The following is a 20546-nucleotide window of genomic DNA, read 5'->3' as shown; positions in this document are numbered from 1 at the left end:
ATGCAACATATCTCCAAGATTCCAATTACCGTAAATTTCGGAGTATAAGCCACATCTTGAAACCCTCAAAAACCTCTCAAAAAAGGCAGTTGGCTTATATGCAGGATATACTTTCGAGACCTTAAATTCAGCTAAAAAAAAACACTGGACACCAATTCAGAATTGACCCTTGCAAAACAAAAAATGAAACTCAACTACAACATATTTTCATTGCCAATTTTTATTGATTAAAAACACATTTAGAACCCTTCAAAATCGCTGTTACTAATATCATCTGAGGCAAAGATCACGGCAAACACATCCATATTCTCAATGTTTCAACAATCATCATATAAGTCCCAGACTCTATCCGATGAAGCTGCTTCAGCTTCGTCATCAGTGTCCCACAATAAATCATCTTCCATGTCATCAATTTCACAAGAGAGAGCGCACTTTTTAAACAATTTTAATACAACTCTAGTTTCACTTTATTCATGCCTTGAGCACGAAGTTACACAGCACACCAAGCGATGCAGCATGCATTGCCCCGCCTTTTGTAAATGACGTTTTTGAACTCGGCATTCATTCTGCTCCTGACACACATGGTCTTTGAGTGGCTTGCTCAAGCAGACATCAAGAGGTTGCAATAGAGACATCAAACCACCCAGGGATAACTGCCATGTAGGTGTTATTTTGTGCTAATCTACCTTAGTGTCCTCAGTTAAGTGACTATGAAACATACCCCAGACCAGCAAACTCCGTTCTTTGCATAAACCGTCTGGCCGCCTGTTCCACATTTTGTCTCTCCATTTTCATCCATCCATCCTTTTTCATGAAAATTCACAAAAATACCCACTGGGAATTTTATTTTAGGTTCAAGCTTGCACTTGAAGATTACCATGGGTCTTAACTTCGTCCTGTCGGCCATGCATTGTAAATCTGGACCCATCATGGCCTGTACTTCTGGTTTGCACAATTTTCACTCCTTTTACATTCCAATGTTATATTGGTTATCGTGTTGAAATTCATGGAGGTGTCATCCATATTTGTGAATGCAAGCTGGTGTTTCTGCCAGTAATGTATAATAAACTGGTGAAAACTTACAACTTTATGACCAAGATCTTTTGGAAGTTTCTGAGCAATTTTTATTTTTCAAAAATACCAGATTTTTCCTGTTCATGAAACGGTTGCATCAGCCTGCTGTAACTTCAAAATCAACACTGAGTTCTGGGTGCAACTTTGCCCACCAGTCCATATGTTCTTATATTTCAGGTAATTAGGTCGCAATCTTGCCTCTGTTCACGTACCAAAGCTGCATTGTGATTTTTCAGTTCTGGCCAACCAGTAATTCCTCTTCTCATTGGACATTGCCTCTTTGGTATTTTTCTTCAAGTCTCTTCTTTCTTCCTCCAATCTCTTACCAACTTCTCATATATGCATCAAATCTTCATTCAGCAGCCTAGTTGTTGGTTTTCTTGGCCATTTCTATTACTTTTAACTTAAAATTTGCTTCATAATTTTGTTGTTTTGCTAATGCCTCCATAATAACAGTCACCTCTGGCCAGTGCCAAGTAGATCAATCATCGAGATTGATAAAACCGATATATGATAAGACTCTTAAAATAAGGGTGAAATGGGGAGGGGGGGGTCGACTTATAGTCAACTTATACACTGAAATATATGGTACTTTATTTCAATTCTCATTGATATTTAACACTTCCATCAAATCCTCTGGTAGTTTTATCAAGTCTATGAAGAGCAACTGCAGCTCTGTATGTCTAATAAACTCTGTTCCAGCAACTCTCTTCTGTATACTCTCCAATATCTTCATGTCCTTCCCCCTGTGCTGAGCACAGAATTGGATGCAGTAATTCATCAGGGGCTAAAATGACATTTGATATTGGTTTAGCATTATGACTCGGCGTGTAAAGCTCAGGAAATTATGATACTTATAATTGGCATCTCGAAGAAGGCAGTCAAGCCACAAAACCTGATCAGTGAACATGTTTTTAAGAACCTTATTCTTCCCATTTCTTTGGCTTGGCTTCGCAGACGAAGATTTATGGAGGGGTAATGTCCACGTCAGCTGCAGGCTCGTTTGTGGCTGACAAGTCCGATGCGGGACAGGCAGACACGGTTGCAGCGGTTGCAGGGGAAAATTGGTTGGTTGGGGTTGGGTGTTGGGTTTTTCCTCCTTTGCCTTTTGTCAGTGAGGTGGGCTCTGTGGTCTTCTTCAAAGGAGGTTGCTGCCCACCAAACTGTGAGGCACCAAGATGCACGGTTTGAGGCGATATCAGCCCACTGGTGGTGGTCAATGTGGCAGGCACCAAGAGATTTCTTTAGGCAGTCCTTGTACCTTTTCTTTGGTGCACCTCTGTCACAATGGCCAGTGGAGAGCTCACCATATAACACGATCTTGGGAAGGCGATGGTCCTCCATTCTGGAGACGTGACCCACCCAGCGCAGCTGGATCTTCAGCAGCGTGGACTCGATGATGTCGACCTCTGCCATCTCGAGTACTTCGATGTTAGATGAAGTCACTCCAATGAATTTTGAGGATGGAGCGGAGACAACGCTGGTGGAAGCGTTCTAGGAGCCGTAGGTGATGCCGGTAGAGGACCCATGATTCATACTTGAGACACTGGGCAAACCAAACACTTTGCAGCATATATGAGTTGCCTGTTTATGAATTTCAGAGTCAATCATGGGTTGAATGCAGCTCCCAACGAGTCTTCAGGTTCATATTACATTCTAAATGTAGTATTATGTGACCATAATGGAACTTTTACCATTCTTACCTTTATTTATTCATATGCACCAAGGTACAGTGAAAATGTTTATTTTGTGTGCTAACCCAGCAAGTAATCAGAGGAGAGATAAGTTTGAACTGAGTAAGAGCAACATTATTTTACATGTGGTTGGTTCGTTCAGTGGTCTATCAGCAGTGGGAACGAAACTCCTTGAATCTGGTTGTACATAATTTCACACTTGTGAATCTTCTTCCCAATGGGAGGAGGGAGGAAAGGGTACAGCTGGGCTGGGGTAAGTCCTTTAGGGCTTTGTAATCTTTACATTAGAACCAAAGAGACTGCCTTACTTTTTGTGCACTATTTCTATTTATAATCATGTTGTAAGATGGTTATAATATGAATGTTTGCACTAAGATGCTGCTGCCAACATCGAATTTCATGACAATAAATTCTGATTTGATGGAGCAGACAGCAACAAAAGTTAAAATCACATTTTAACTTGCTTTTCATTTTCAGGCTAGAAGTTGTGTCTTAAGATGTTTCAAAGTGATATTCTTATTGAACATGGTGAATTTTCTACTTTCTTGTGATAAAGGATTCAGGTGTACCTTTATGAGCTCTTGGGTATTCCAGTGTATGAATCTCAGTTTTGCTCACTTTTCTCTCTGCCTTTTAGTATGACTTCGTGGAGCTTCTCGATGGTAGTCGACTGATCACCAGAGAAAAGCGCAGCTTGACTGGTTTTGACCACAAAATGCGACATATCCGAGCGGTGAGCCTGCAAGAGGCTGGTTTTGTCCAGTATCTTGACTCTGGAGTCTGGCACCTGGCTTTTTACAATGACGGGAAAACTGCAGAACATGTGTCCTTCAATACCATCGCCATAGGTATGCATTGAAGCCAAGGCAAGCAGTTGATGACTGATACACATGCTTTTGTTTTCAAGCTGCAAATAATGTCTCGTGCTTTTTTTAATTTTGTGCCAAATTTGGGCATGGTCAATTTTATATCGCAGACCACTGAGCATCAAATATATTTTTCAAACTTTACGCTGATTATAATTATGTTTGTGAAAAGTTATTGATAAGTTCCACTCATTGTTCGTGAAGGTTTGGCAGTCAACAAATCAATGTAGTTTGCACTCGTTTTAAAAACTTCACGATGATTATATTTGTGAGAAGTTATTGATTAGTTTCATTTGGTCATTAAAACTTGGCTGTCAGCAATCAGTGCTAATTTGCACTCATTCTGTCCTGGGGTGGGTGGGGGGGGGGGGGGTGTAATTGTAACTTTTATTGCTTTTTTTAACCAAATCCTTGGTAGAATCACAGTTGGTTGTTCAACCTTGTGTTTTGTGTGTGACCTTTTCTGTGCCAAGTTTTACCTTTATTACATCATCAGTTGTATTGTAGTAATTCAGTGTTTGCGAACTTTTTTGACTGATGAGATGAATGAAGTGTACCTTTCTCTCACTGGACCAACGGTTAGTAGTTCATTGCCTTACTTTTCAAATGTGTTAATGAAAGGTGTGGAGAAAACATTGGGCTTAAAACCTGCAGTGATTTTCCTTCCAAATTCATCTCTTTCCTATGGGCAGACTTGTATTTTACTCAGCATCTCCTCACAGAAGAATGATTGACATTCGGAATAAACAAAGGTATCTCACTTGGCATCTCATTTTTGCTTCCTTGAGAACTGGCAAGTTCGTAAGAAGGGATTGTTGCTCACTTCGCCAAATAGGCAAAAGTACCCAGAACCCGTCAGGATTCTGAGTTGCTTAACTAACTTACCAAAAGGTTTGAAAGGTGGTGTATGTAAGGAGTGAGAAGAAGGATAATATTCTGCTCGAAACATATTTAGAAGGATTTTGTTTTTGAGTTAAAATAACATTGATGACAAATCTCCTGTCTGTTAATGAAGCAACACAATTACTTTAAACAAAAGACAGCTTCATTTATTTGAATATGCATTTGAAAATAAAAGCTTAAGTAAAAGCAGAAAGGCATATTGACCCCAACCAGTAAACAATTCGGCTGTTAGAAAGGAGAGTCTGCAGACTCTGTGATTATGGTACAATACACAAAAGTGCTGGAGAAACTCAAGAGGCAATGCAGCAGCATCTATCGGAAGTAAAGGGTAATCAATGTTTGAGCCCTTTGTCTAGATATGAGCAAAATGCAGGCAGACTGGGAGATTATTTCATTGCAATAATAGACACCATTCCCATACAAACATGGCTGCATGCACTGCCAAACTGAGGATATGAGAAACAACACCTAATATTCCACCTGGGCACTCTCTAATCAGACGACATTAACACCGACTTCTCCAGTTTCCATTAAACCTCTCCCTCAAATCTCTCTCTTTCCCTCTCACTCTGTCTCCTTTCCTTTACCTCCTTACCCCTTCCATTCCCTCTCCATTCTGAGAACTAACCCCCTCCCCATCACTTCTCAGCTTTTATCTCTTTAGTGCTTCCCTCCATATGACCTCTTACTTCTTAGCCTGTACTCCCACCCCTGCCCCTTCTTCCCTCTGTGCCTCTCTTTCTCGACCTTTTTATTCAGGTACCTGCTTGCTTTTCACTCATCCTGAAGTTGGCTATCCTTTACTTTTGATAGATGCTGCATCATCGGCTGAGTTTCTCCAATAATTCAGCTGAATGTGTAGGGTATTCCCTTGTCTATATACAGCTTCTTTTAGGGGAAATTGGGAATGTCTTGTCCAAAATCCAAGGATGGAGTCTCTGCCTTATCTCACAATCTCATTTCCCTGAAATGAATGACCTGTACAGTGTGGCCTTCAGTAACCCTGATCCAATAATTCCATCCATGGTTACCTGCAGTGCTCAAGCACTGGATAGCACCTTGTTGAACAACTCTGGATGAGATGACTGGGGCACTCTGGGAGGCACGACAGCATGGCAGATGGTGCTGCTGCTCAACAGTGTGGGGGCCCAGAAGCAAGCTTGAACTTGACTTGCCTATGTCACGTTCTCACTGTGACAGATTGGGTTTCCGTTGGGTGCTCCAGTTTTCTCCCATATCCCAAAGACATGCTGATAGATTAAATTGGTAATTGGAGATGATCCCTAATGTAACTGGGGGCAGAAGTGCGGTTGATGAACCCGCGAGAGGGAAGAGATTGCAGAGGATGGGACTTAAGGAGCTAAAATGGCCTCCTTGTATGTTATAAAGAAATACTAAGAGAGAATCTGTTCACTAATCTATTCCCATTTGACATGAATCAACCTAATGACTTATCAAATTAAACTTGGCAGTCAGCAATCAATGCTAGTTTCCCAAACACATGTTGTTTCCAGATTCACGCCACTATTTGAAGAAGACTAGGTCGTTCTCCAATGGTCCTGCCTATATTTATCCTCCAAACCATATTACCTTGCTTTGGCATGGTCTCCATGTTTGTGGGGCACAGAATATGCAAATTTGCTGCCACATTTTATCTTGTTTATATTGTACTGCTCTACACTACAGTCACACCACATCATATGTGCAAGACCAAAATTTTGCCACACTTCATGATCCACCCATTTCAGTGATCACTTAAGTGAGGTGAAGTACTTTCCATGAGGAATTTCCTATCAGAGAAAGGTGCATGGCATAACAAAGTAGCTTCACAAAGTGAATCCATTTCTAACGTTGGGTTTTTTTCACAGAGTCTGTGATGGAGTGTCCCCGGAATTGTCACGGAAATGGCGAATGTGTGTCTGGAGCCTGTCATTGTTTTCCTGGATTTTTTGGGCCTGATTGTGCAAGAGGCAAGTAAAAAGAAATCTTTGGAGAATTGCGAATGTTTTGTCAACAAGAGCAGGAGACATCTTGGATGGCTGAAAAATAGTTTAAGGGGAGGCTTCAGATTGTACATTGCAACTGAATCAAAGTCTGAAAAGACCTCAAACATTCCTGTACAAAATACACTTAGCAAATGCAGTATCATCTCCATATGCCAGCAATGCATATTTAACAGTCTCATCCTAAAGGTAGAACCAATTCCTTCCACATCTAAGGTACAGCACAATTTTAAAAAAATGAATCAAACATTTTTCTGATAGAAATATGTTTGGTAGATTTTCTCATGGTGCTTGAGTTTTGCTGAACCTGTATCTGCTGTGACTTTTATAAAGTTCTCAGCTTTCAAGCTGAGAATGGAGAAATGTTCTGAGCACCGTGAAAAAGATTCAAGTTCAAGTTTCCTTGTCATCCGATTTGACCAGTACAACCTGACAAAACAGTGTTTTTTCGGTCTACAGTGCAAACAAGCATGCCGGTATAGCTCGCAGACAAACGATACATATACAGAGTACATATGTACATATATTAAAATAAATATTATTAATAAACGGTAGAGTTACGGAGAATCTTTTTAGCAGTCATTCAGCAGTCTCACTGCCCGTGGGAAGAATCTGTTCTTCGGCCTGGTGAATTTGGCTCTCATACTTCTGTATCTTTTTCCCAGATGGTAGTAGCTGGAAGATGCAGGTTGGTTGGAGCCCCGATTTTGCGAGCCCCCTTTAAACAATGGTCCTGCTCATACACACATAGATGTTTAGGAGGGAGATCATTCTGGTTCCCACTTGCACACATCGGGTTGTAGCCTTTTCTACATTGTTGGCCAGAAGAGCTATTTTATTTAAATGGAAAGATTCTAATCCCCTTACTTTGACTCAATGGTTCTCTCAAATTATGTCATGTTTAAGTTTTGAGAAAGTTGTGAGTCATACATTTGATATTTCCACACTACTTAGTATAATTATTTTCCGTTCTGGTCTATATTTAATTTTATTTCTTTTCTCTTTGTTGGGGAAGACGAGACGATTATTTTTTTATTAATAAATTTTCAGGATAAGGCTGCCCAGTCTTTTTTTTTTGTTTCTTCTTAGATTAGGTGGGGGTTTATAAAATTAACTTTTTTTAAAGTTTTAGTTTGAAGAGATGAGAACATATTCGTTAATTGTGGTCCAATGTTATATCATATGATGTCATCTAGTGACTTTTTTTTCTTATTGGTTGTGTACTCCTATTCTCCTCGTGTATTGTTTACCTATAATATGATTAATAAAGGAGATAATTCTGGTTCCATCTACGAAAGAGGAACCTAATGTTATTTCTGTTTTCGGGGATGACAGCATAATGATTCACTAGCAAGTCCAAAACTACTCTCTCCCACCCCTCCCAAGGCCAGCCTTGGTAATTCAAAGAAATCATCCTGAATCCCACCTCAGCGGGTGGAGAAGTAAATTGCCAATAAAAAATTTTTTTGCTTCATTTATACCAGCTGTGAAGCTGGAAAATTAAAATATGAAAACCTCTCATTTAACTGAACAATGGAGACAGATAAGCACAGCCACACCAGCATTCAGAAGCAATAATAAAGGATTAAATTTCAACATTTGAGTAAGTATGGTATTATTGCAAAGACCTATCTGAATCTTTCATGACTTTTGAACATAAAAAATGCAGCCCACTCAGGTCACAGCAGATCCAGTGTTGGCCTCGAAAGCACTTTCTTCCTTTCTCTCCATATCCTTTGACTCCTTTATCAATGTCTTGTAAATTTCTACCATGAATATATTGAATGACTCCACATCAACACCCCTCTTGGATAGAGAATTCCAAATAACCAATTCAGAGGGACAATGTTTATTTTTCACCTCTGCCTTTAAATGGACACTGATTCTCAAACATAGATATAGAAATCCTCACCAGACCAAGCAAACTTTCAGCCTTCTTTCACCCTGTCAATCCTCAGAATTATACATCTTTCAGAATGATCATATCTCATCCTGCTCTACTGCTACGAGCATGAGTCCAACAGATTCAAGCTTTCTATGTCAACCCATCATCCCAGCAATCAATCCAGTTAACACTCTCTGCCCTCTCCCATGCAAGTGCATTCCTCCAGAAACTTGCAGGCCAAAACTGTACATCATGCTCCAGGTGTACTCTCACCATTTGTTCCATGTTTGTAGCAAAGGCCCACCTTCCATTGACCTCACTAATTGTAAGCTGAACCTACATGCTTTTATCTTTATTGCGTGTACCAGGGGCCTGCACACCACAGCATTTTGTGGCCTCACTCAGTTTTGTTCTTCCTCCTGGCAAAGTGAACGACCTCACATTTTCTTCACATTATATACTCAATCTGACAACTTTGTGTCCACTCACTTGACCTTTGTTTGCATTTTGTGTCCTCGTCAGTATAATTAGCAAGTTTGGCTTCATTGAACTCAGTCCCTTGATCCAAGCCCTTAATACAGATTGTATAAAATTGAGGCTGCAACCCTGATCCCAGTGGCATCCCACAAATTACTGATGTTCCATTTATTCTGATTCCTTGTTTTCTGTAGATTAGCTGCTTCTTATTCCACCCCCCCCACCCCACCCCACCCAATACATTTCTTCCAACCTTGTGTGCATTTTTTGAGGCATAACCCCAAATATATTTTTAGTGAATATCTTTTGAAAAACCCAATGCATTATGTTGTTTTATTTGTTCATTTTAATTAATTCTAACACAATTATTAACCATAATTTCCATCTCATAAAACTCAATTGGTACAGTTGATGGACACGATTTTCTATATGACCTGCAATAACATCCTCAATAATGAATTCCAACATTTTCCCAATGGCGGGTGTTTGCGCAACTGACTTGCAGTTTCATGCTTCTGTTACCCTTGTTTCCTGAATAGTAGCAATACATTTGCTATTTTACAATCCTTGGGGAGTGATCCAAAATCCAGGAAAAGTCATTGAATATCAACACACTAATTCCTTTAAGACCATGGGATGAAGGTCATCAGATCCGGGGGGTTTGTTGGCCTTCTACTCCAATAGTCCGTCATGTACTTTTTTTCAAGTTTTGAAGATTGTTTTTTTCTCTCCCTATAGGCCCTGTTTATCTATTGTTAGGGTTCATTTTGTGTTGTGTAAAATGACCTAAAATATTTATTAGGAATTCTGCGATTTTTATAATTCCCATTATTGAATTGAATTAATTCCACAGCCCCATCCTTCAAGGAACAAATGTTTACTGCACCTACTTTCTTCCTTTTAATCAAATTAAATCTGGGGAAGCCCTGATTTAATTTGTCCAACCTTTATGCCACTCCAAACCCCCATTGTTTCTGATTCATTACTGTTCTCTGAGAAGGCATAGCAAGGCTCTCAGCTCAGAGCACAGTCTCCGTGAACAGTAAATGCTGGCTTTACCAATGTTGCCCTTGCATTATGCAATTCTCTTCCAAGCTTGGTGATCACATGACCTGCAGAATAGCCCCAGCGTAATCTGTTCTTTATTTGCTGACAGCACAACTGTAACTAACTCTCATGCACATAACTTATTGTGACTGCCATCCAATCACTGACTACCCTGCTTACATTGGGAGAAGTTGGTGGTATTTTGTCTTTCCTCTCTGTAAGTGGACTAATTGACTTTGTTGCAGAATCAACAGGTGCTGTGAGATGCATCTACTTCCAGCTCAATGAGCATATATTCATAAAGTATTCACATTTTACTTTGTTGTTGGTCCTACCTCTAAGATTCTGTCATTTTCATTCTGCAGCAACATGCCCGATATTGTGCAGTGGCAATGGGCAGTATTCCAAAGGACGCTGCATTTGTTTCAGTGGCTGGAAAGGGACAGAGTGTGATGTACCCTCAACCCAGTGCATTGATCCTCTATGTGGAGCACACGGCATCTGCATCATGGGCTCCTGTGTCTGCAACTCGGGCTACAAAGGAGAAACATGTGACCAAGGTATGTCTTAGATGGACCTGCAGTAAACTCATCTGTGAAGGTAACTCAGTTTTGGAGTGATCTCAGAGCAGCAAACAGTTGCAGTTTAAGTCGAGAATGGACACATGGGCAAAATATAATAAATATGAACTCAGCAGATTGATCAATATCTGCAGAGGGAAAGGAATCGATCATGTTTTAGGCTGACACCCTGCACCAGAACTGATGCTGTTCGGTCCACTGCATAGATCCAATGTGTTGCTTTTAAATCCTGGTTCCAGCATCTCTCGTGTCTAACCTGAAATTCAAAAGGAAAGGCATGGCAGATCAAGCAGTATCCATGCAGGGAGGGAGGGAGGAAGGGTTCAGGTTTCAAGCAAATGTTCTTCCACGTGCCCCGCCAATCCCATATTTCTTCTGGTTACTTCCATGTGGGTGGCAAGTCACACTCAGGGAATAAGTGTAGACATCCATAAGCCAGATTATTTAACTTCACTCAAAGTTGGACAAGTCAGAATCTCCCGCTGTTGCTAGAACTTGAACACAACAATCCCACAAAGAAAATAAATGTGTCTTTATTACAAATATGGAACAGTGTAGAATAACAAGAAGGCAGTACTCAAAGAATACAGCTGGGCAAGCTTCCAAAGCGTATCTAAGTGACCTATTCTAGATACATCATGGTACAGGCCCTTCAGCCCACAATGTTAAGCCAGCCCATGTAAACCTATTCCACAACAATATAATCCTTCCCTCCCATACACCCATGAGTCTCTTTTTCTTACATCCATGTGACTATCTAAGAGTCTCTTGAATGTCTCTATTGTACCAGCCTCCATCAACATCCCTGTCAATTCAGAATTGACATCACATACTGTACAACCCTGAGATTCTTTATCCTGTGGAGGAGGTAAAATTTCCACTTATTGGTAGTGCAAAAAAAAACTACTTAACATACACATAAACAAACTGACTATGCAATACAAAGAGAAAGAAAAAAATCAATGAAGTGCAAAAGTAAGAATCCATAAACGTGAGTTTGTCGTTGGGAGGTCTGATGGTGGAGGGGGAGCAGCTGTACCTGAACCTGGTGGTGCGAGTTTTGTGGCACCTCTACCTCTTTCCTGATGGCAGCAGCGAGAACAGAGCATGTGCTAGATGGTGTGGATCTTTGGTGATTGCTGCTCCTGTTTGATAGATAATGTTCTCAATAGTGGGGACAGTTTTGCCTATGATGTCCTGGGCTGTTCTCACTACCTTTGGCAGGGCTTTCTGCTCAGGTGTATTGGTGTCCTGATACCAAACCATGATGCATTCCACAGCACCCACCACTCTCTAGGCCTTTTCACAGTGGAGAAAAGAACAAGTGTAAGGACAGATATTATTCTACTTCACTCCTCTTACCTCCATGAGCGCTGCACATCTGCATACGATGTGCCTTGAGCAATCCTCCCTGACTTTAGTGTCAGTGCCGAAGGCCCCATTAGGGATCTATGAATGGGAAACCATTTGGAGTGGCTGTAAAGGAGCAGACTGATGACATTGTCAGCTCGCAACCCAGGAACCACCACCCAATTGCTGCTGAGCACAGGCAGCCTGGCGGCAGTGGTGTCCATTCAGAACCCCCCCCCCCCCCAACTGCTCAGCCCTCCCCACTGCCACCGCTCAGCACACACCACCCACTCCCCGCCCCCCCACCAACTCCCCGCCAAACACGGGCAGCTAGACCCAGACCTCTGCAGTCTGCTTCAATGAGCAGACACACGTGAAAGTTTAAATTTCTTGTTGCTGGTGCCGACGCATCTCACATGTTGAACAATCTTGGCATTTCAGGACCATTTGACACTTTGCTGAGTAATGGCCGACTTTGTTACCCTTAACCCCCCCCCCATGGAGCTGGAACCATTGGTTGACAGAACGGTTCCAGCTGCGTGGGAGATTATGGGTAATGAAGTTGGTCATTGCTTGGCATGTATGTATGGCATCATGGCACCAGTAGCCTCGCCTCCTGAACGCCACATCAACGTCCCAGTGGCCTCCAGGCAGAAATGGGACATCGGAGTAGGCTTTTCTGGACCTGCATGAAAAGATAACAAATTCTTTACATTCGGCTTTTAGCTGCCTCCACATGGAAGCCAACTACGAAAAGGCCTTTTATGTAAAAAAACCTTGTCTCTGAAATCTCCGCTAAACCCTCCTCTTTTTACCTTAAACAGATATCTTCTGGTATATGCTGATGGTAAAAAGTTCTTGCTGTCCACCCTGTTGAATCACCTCATAATTTTATACCTCTATTAAATCACCACTCATCCTAAAATCCTAGTTTGCTAAAAGCTAGCTAATAAATTATCCAAGACAGAGAGCATCTTCAAGTTTTTCTCCAACTATGTGTTTTGTTATTCCACACTGTTCATAACTATAAACGCAATTCTGATTCTGATTCACCTATTATGACCACTTGCTCGTAAATGTGAACCCTGGAAACATAGAACATTACAGCATAGAAACAGGCCCTTTCGGCCCTTCTAGTCTGTGCCAAACCATTTTCCTGATCTGCATCCAGTCCATAGCCCTCCGTACCCCTCCCATCCACATACCTATCCAATTTCTTCTTAAGTATTAAAATTAAGCCTGCATTCACCACTTCAGCTGGCAGCTCTTTCCACACTCCCACCACTCTCTGTGTGAAGTTCCCCCCAAATTTTTCCCCTTTCACCCTTAATCCTTGTCCTCTAGTTTGTATCTCATTTACCCTCAGCGGAAAAAGCCTACCTAAGCATAAACTCTGTCTATACCCCTCATAATTTTCAATACCTTTATCAAATTTCCCCTTATTATTTTACGCTCCAGGGAATAAAATCCTAACTTGTTTAATCTTTCCCTGTAACTCAGTTCCTGAAGTCTGAGCAACATCTTAATAAATCTTCTCTGCATTCTTTCTATCTTATTGATATCCTTCCTGTAGTTAGGTGACCAACATTGCACACAGTTCTCCAAATTTTGCCTCACCAATACTTGGACAGCCCATATGTTAAAAGCCCTCTTTACATCCCTATCTATTGTAATGCCTCTTTCAGGGAATTATGTATCTATTCCCAGATCTTTCTGTTCGACTGCACTCCTCAGTCCCCTACCATTGTATATCCTTTCTTGGTTTGTCCTTCCAAAATGCAACACCTCACACATGTCTGTATTAAAGTCCATCTGAAATGGAATGGTGGGACAGCTATTATGGGAAGATAGCCAATAATTATTTCATAGCAGATATGTAATCAGGGACATCCGATGTCATCAAACAAAAAGCAAAACTTGAGAGTATTATTAATTGTCCTCAGAGCATCAGAGTAGCCAGTGTGCAATTGCCTCAGGATACCTGTTACATTTCTGGTCTACGTACCTTAATTTTTAGGGAGCTTCTCCATTTTTTGAGGTGCATTACTCTTGCCTTTGTAGATCGCTTCTAAACCATGTGCCTTTGAGCAGCTGTGCAAAAGTGTTTAAAATAACAGGGAATATTGTTGCTCCAATTTGTTGAGAAATAACCTCAAATTGATTTTGGGAAAATTGCCATCCTGAACAGTACAATGAATACAGGGTTTGAAGTGTAAAAGTTAGTTAGTTTGCAATAATTTGTCCAGCGATTAAAATCATTTCTTTTTATAAATCTGGAAACCATAAGTTAACTCAAATAAAATCACAAAAATTAGGCTTTTCATGGAAATTTCATATGGAAGGGATTATAGCTTTGAGAATGAGATGAAAGCATGTTAAATTCAAGCATCAGTCAGTAAATGCCATCTAGTTTTGTCTTGGCTGCCTTGTCAATTTGACTAGTTCAAAATAAACCATCTGGTGATCACTACACACAAACCTCTGTGTATCGTCTGGCTGCAGAATTGTTAATATCCAGCATTTTAAAGAAAACAATTAACCTTTTGAACAAAATGAAAACTCGGATGAAATGCTCGCAGAAATTGTAAGAATAGGCCATTGCCATGGATTCCAGCTATGACTTCCAGCTGGAAGTGGTTGAAAACAGCTCTGCACCTTGTTGTCAATAATAAACATGCAAACAAATAATGAACCACAGCAACAGAAAAGATAAAGAGACTGGAAATGGAAGTACAAAAAGTTGGCAATGGATAGCAAGCCCACTGGTGTCTATAAAGTGAAAAAGAATAATTAACATTTACGATGCAACCCTCGCCATTTTTGGAGGCATTAAAATATCTAATTCAGTTTGTGAAATCGCTTTTCAATAAGAACTTGCAATTGTGAGTTTGAGAGTGTAACTCTGTTGGAATTTCCTGTCCAACACCATGTTATAACTCTGTTAGTTTCAGTGTTACGCTCAGTGATAAAACCTTACACCTGAGCCTCCAGGTACATTCTGGGCTGCTATCTCTTGAGGAGACATGTTCACAGCACCTGAGCCTCCAGGTGCATTCTGGGCTGCTATCTCTTGAGGAGACATGTTCACAGCACCTGAGCCTCCAGGTGCATTCTGGGCTGCTATCTCTTGAGGAGACATGTCCACAGCACCTGAGCCTCCAGGTGCATTCTGGGCTGCTATCTCTTGAGGAGACATGTTCACAGCACCTGAGCCTCCAGGTGCATTCTGGGCTGCTATCTCTTGAGGAGACATGTTCACAGCACCTGAGCCTCCAGGTGCATTCTGGGCTGCTATCTCTTGAGGAGACATGTCCACAGCACCTGAGCCTCCAGGTGCATTCTGGGATGCTATCTCTTGAGGAGACATGTCCACAGCACTTGAGCCTCCAGGTGCATTCTGGGCTGCTATCTCTTGAGGAGACATGTCCACAGCACCTGAGCCTCCAGGTGCATTCAGGGCTGCTATCTCTTGAGGAGACATGTCCACAGCACCTGAGCCTCCAGGTGCATTCTGGGCTGCTATCTCTTGAGGAGACATGTCCACAGCACCTGAGCCTCCAGGTGCATTCTGGGCTGCTATCTCTTGAGGAGACATGTCCAACATTGGTTGTGTCCTGGTGCTCAGGTTTCCTCCCCTATCCCAAAGCTTTGCTGGATCACTGACTGCAGTAAATGTCTCTTAGTGTGGGTGCATGTTAGGCATACCATGGGCACATGGGAGAGAATCAGTTACCGGGTAATATAAGGCAGAATAGGAATGAGCTCTGAGAGCTGGCGTAGATAGAGTCATTGGGCCAAGTTTCCTTCTCTGATTATGTTAAAAAATTTGATTTGAACAATACTGCAGAGAAGAGGATGGGTGCTGGGAGTCTTCTTTGAGGAGAAGGTGGGGGAGGTGAAGATGCAGGGTCAGAAGGTCCAGGTAGACTGGCGATGAGCATTACATGAACACAACATGCCTCCTGCAAGTATCGGAGTCGTAGAAACACCACTAGACAACAGCCAAGTGTGATTGACACAAATGGCCAGCACGTGATCCCAGTACCTGGAATTTAATGCCATTTGTTTCCTGAAAGCCATTATTAGCAATAGAATGAAAATGCGTTGGAACAGGACTCATCAATGAGTAGACTGCATGACAGGATTTTCAATGTCACAACATTGTCAGGTGGGGTTGTCACAAAAGAGTGATTTCTGGAATAGGGATATTCATATTTGATGTTACCTTACCTCACAGATGATGTCTCTTCAGCCCACTGAGTCAATTCTAGCTTTGGGACCTCTCCCATTCTCCCAGTTAGTTCCCTGTAATCAATACTCACTCATATTGGAACAGTTAGCATTAAACTGTTACACCGCCAGCGATCGGGACCAGGGTTTGAATTCCGCGCTGTCTGTAAGGAGTTTGTACATTCTCACATGTCTGCGTGGGCTTTCCCTGTGGCTCTGGTTTCCTCCCACCATTCAAAATGTACTGGGGGTGTAGGTTAAATGGGTATAATTGGGCGGCATGGGCTCGTGGGCCAAAATGGCCTGTTCCTGCACTGTATGTCTAAATTTGAATTTGAAATTTGAGAATTTGTATGCCCAGCAGCCCCCTCAATCCCCCCCCCTCCACCCCCAATTCTCCTATGCAAGGAGTTATTTTCAATGGTCAATTAATCTGTCAATCACCATGTCTTTGGGCTGTTGGGGGAAAAAATGTGAGCATTCAGGGAAATCCCACTGGTCAAAAGGAGAATGTGCAGAATGACAGCATTGGGGATCAGCATTGGACCAGGGACATTGGAGCTCTTGCGACAACAGAAATGTCACGGTGATTTCCAAGGTGAAGAGACTGCCCAAAACTGAGGCAGTTTGCATAACAGTATAGAAGAAAAAGATTGTCGAGGGCACGCACTTCCTTCAGTTAACTGATGTGCAGAGCAAGTCTTCCTTCTGATCTAAGTAGATACTCCGGGATGCCAGATTCTTGTGTAATATATTTTTATATTTGTCGGAATATAGGTTTTCAATTGATTAAAGTTTGTCAAACTCTTGTAGAAGTAGAGCCAGGTACTGAAGATAATCTGCACTCACTGAGTAATGTCCTTTATTTTGAGACAATAAAGCACTGAGTGAACATCAGTGATTTTCCACCTTGCAAGATTTGCTTCAGTCAAATATATTGACACCCTCCTATGTTATCATCCAGCCAGGATGTAGCTGATTCTGGTAGATTATGATGACAAATGCTGACTTTCTTTTTGTTCTTCTGGTCACAATCTTGATATTGAGGAGGATGTTGTGAAAGATCAGTTCATTTTTCAAGTGAAAAATCCAATTTCCCTACCTCAGAAATATTGATTTTATTGGTCTTTGTTCACACAGTAACGCAATTAGGCCTGAAAAGATTAAATTTTCAGGTCGTTGACCCTACAAGTGTAAAATTTTAGAGAGTCAAATTATTAAATTAGATCTCATCATCTAAAGTACATTGAAGTGAATTAGAAGCCCAGGTCTCGTCAGTGTCTGCAGTTTCTCATTCCTTTGGCCAAAGGGTGATTTCTCTCTTCCCTTCCAGCGGACTGCTTTGACCCAACATGTTCAAACCATGGAGTCTGCATCCACGGTGAATGCCACTGCAGCCCTGGATGGGGCGGAGCGAACTGCGAGAAATCAAAAACCATGTGTCCCGATCAGTGCTCTGGCCACGGGACCTACCTTCAAGAGAGTGATTCCTGCACTTGCGATCCAAATTGGACAGGCGCAGACTGTTCATCAGGTGAGTTGACAAATCATCCCAAAACAATGAAATGATAATGCAGGCACAGTACGCATTGAGTTGCGTGGCACCTGATCATTGTTGGATGAGTGACCTCAACTTTAATTATAATGGTTTTGGTTTATTTGAACAGTGATTTGCAATCTTAATTGTGAAATTATATTTTTAAATCTTTCAATCTGGTCAAATATCATGCTTTAAAAAGCACGTACACAAAAGGTAGGAAAAGGAGGAGTAAAACAACCAATTACTGAGCTCAAAAAGGTTTGTCCCAACCTTATGATTTAATAGAATAGCAATTAATCATAATCATGCAGGTAGCCACACGATTATAAAAATGCTTTAGATGTGAGGGACGTGAGCGATGGTTTGATTGAAAGCCAGAGATTGAACATAAAAAGCATGAATTTCCATTTTGAATGGATCCTCTATCCAACATATCAAACATAAATCTTTCATCATCAGTTTTTGCTGTGGACTTTTGGAAGGAAAACTTTTGAACATGAATTGTGATTGGTGATTTCTTCGGTTGCTATCATGCTGCTCAAAAGCATTCGACCATTTTATTTATTTTATGTTGATTTACTTAATTTCAGGATTTAAGCACTTGATTTGCAGGACTTCTTATTCTTCCATTAAATGGAACTTTATGAAGTCAGAGGCATGACTTCACACTTTGAATTCATGGATTATGACTATTCCAGCAAAGTCAAATACTTTGAAAGGTCAATTTGTCCAGTTGGCAGCGACAAGCGGCTGCAGCTGCTGGACTCTGAAGCAAAGAAAAAAATCAAACTGCTGGAGGAATTCAGTAGGTCAAGGAGCATCAGTTGGAGGGGCGATGGGAGAAGGAGGGGAGGAATTGTCAACATTTTGCATTAGGACTGAGAATGGAGAGGGAAGATAGCCAGTAAAAAGAGGAGAGAGGGGAAGTGTAAGATAGGGGGCAGTAGGTATCAAGGAGTTGAGGTATAAACAAAATTTCCAATTAACAGATAGCCCCTCTTTTACTCCTTCTGATCCACTTCCATTCCTCCCAATTCTATCCCCTTTCCCATTCCACATGCTCGAGCATCGCCATCACCAATGTTCATTAGCCCACCCCTCCCCCTCCTGGTTCCATCCATTTACTACTCACACATTTCACGCGCCTAACCCTCTCCCTGATCTGGTTCTATCTGCCCTTCAATGCTCTGCTCATGGTACCCATATTGTTTTTCTCACTTATAAGAGTCCTGTATTAGTACCATTTGTGTAATCATAACTGCCTTCACTTTCACCCTCTCCTGTTTCCACCCATTTGCCTTTGGGGAGTGGGATTTAAAAGAGATATGAGGGGTCAGTGGTTCTTTCAGAGGTTGGTGGCACAAGGGATGAGCTGCCAGACACACTGGTAGAGGCAGCTATGTTAGCTTCCTTTAAAAAACATTTGGAGGGTCTTTCAGGTTATGGGCCTAATGCAGGCAAGAGAGACAAAGCATGAGGGCACTTTGTTTTGCATGGAAAACATGGGGACTATGGGCCTGTTCCAGGTTGTCAGATTCAACAACTCTATCCACCTAATTCTGTTTCCCAACTCCAGCCCTCCCTCTCCCACATCTGGGTTCATCCGCACCTAATCCTTCATCCTTCCTTGGTCTACCTATCACCTCCTGGCCTTTTGTCTAACACCTATCATTTCCCCACCCCTCCTCTTTAAAGGGGTATGTTCTCACTCCATCCTCAATCCTGATACAACGTCACATCCTGAAACATCAACTACTGTTTACCACACACAGAGCTGCTACTCATTCCTCTGAGTTCCTCCAACATTTTTTTTTGAACAGTTGGCAATTAAGTAAAGGTCATGTGAGTTGCTGGAATGGGTTACCTGTGCTTTACATCATGAGGTCAATTGAATCACATGTGCCATGTCTTTATAACTTACGGAAATGGCCTAATCTTGATCTATAGATAAGTTGCACAAAGTCATTGAGAAAAACAGTAAAGAAATAGGCCACACAACCTGCCCTGTTATTGCTGAGCATCAAGTACCCATCTCTATCCATCATCGTCAACACAGACATGTGCCAAAGCAACTGAGAAATGAACTGAGTCAACCTTGAACCTGCATCAGAATGTTGGAAGAAACCTGACGGCTTGACTGGCCAGGCAGCAGGACTCCAACTTGGTTAAATCACTGGAAACAATTTGTGGAGCAAGAGGAAAGCTAAGCAGATGTTGAAAACAATATTCAGTGGTAATCCAAAACTAAGAACCGTGGAGCCACAGAACACACCAGCACAGAAACCGGCTATTTGGCCCATCTAGTCCAAGCCAAACTATTATTTTGCCTATTCCCATCAACCTGAACCTGGACTATAACCTCTATTACTCCCCACCCCCCCACATCCATGCAGCTGTCCAATTTATTTTTAAATGTCGAAATTGAGCCTGCATTCACCACTTCAGCTGGCAGCTCATTCCACAGAAAGATAGGAGAATAGAAGGATAAGTGACTGCATCTGCACTCAGGTGCGAACAATTATATAATGATGACTTATTGACAAGCATTTCACCAATATAAGACAAAGGAGCAGAAATGGGCTATTCAGCCCATCAAGATCACCTCACCATTTATTCATGAGCTGATCTATTTTCCCACTCAGCCCTACTGTCCAGACTTCTCCCCATAATCTTTGAAGGCCTGGCTAATTATGAACCTATCAATCTCTGCCTTAAATATGCCAAATGACTTGGCCTCCACAACTGCCTATGCGAACAAATTCCACAGATTTGCCATCCTCTGGCTGAAGAAATTCCTCCACATCTCTGTTTTAAGCAAACTCCCTTGAATCCTGAAGTTGTGCCCTCTTGTCCTAGACTCTCCCACCATGGGAAACAACCTTTCTTCTCTGTCCAT

General features: G+C 41.7%; 1 protein-coding gene across 17 annotated transcripts in view; it reads left to right on the top strand.

Annotated features, from left to right (window-relative positions):
- The window catches only part of LOC138764513 (teneurin-3), a 4541667-nt gene that overhangs the window by 4372536 nt on the left and 148585 nt on the right, over positions 1 to 20546 (top strand). For all 17 annotated transcript variants that reach the window (XM_069940598.1, XM_069940580.1, XM_069940589.1 and 14 more), the window contains 4 exons: positions 3406 to 3616; positions 6406 to 6507; positions 10315 to 10509; positions 17444 to 17644. In XM_069940598.1, coding sequence (XP_069796699.1) covers positions 3406 to 3616; positions 6406 to 6507; positions 10315 to 10509; positions 17444 to 17644 — 709 coding nt within the window. The remainder of the gene's footprint in view (positions 1 to 3405; positions 3617 to 6405; positions 6508 to 10314; positions 10510 to 17443; positions 17645 to 20546) is intronic.

This window comes from Narcine bancroftii, chromosome 1 (genome assembly GCF_036971445.1).
Source record: "Narcine bancroftii isolate sNarBan1 chromosome 1, sNarBan1.hap1, whole genome shotgun sequence".
Classification (NCBI taxonomy): Eukaryota; Metazoa; Chordata; class Chondrichthyes; order Torpediniformes; family Narcinidae; genus Narcine; species Narcine bancroftii.
This window is presented reverse-complemented; position numbering and strand designations above follow the sequence as displayed.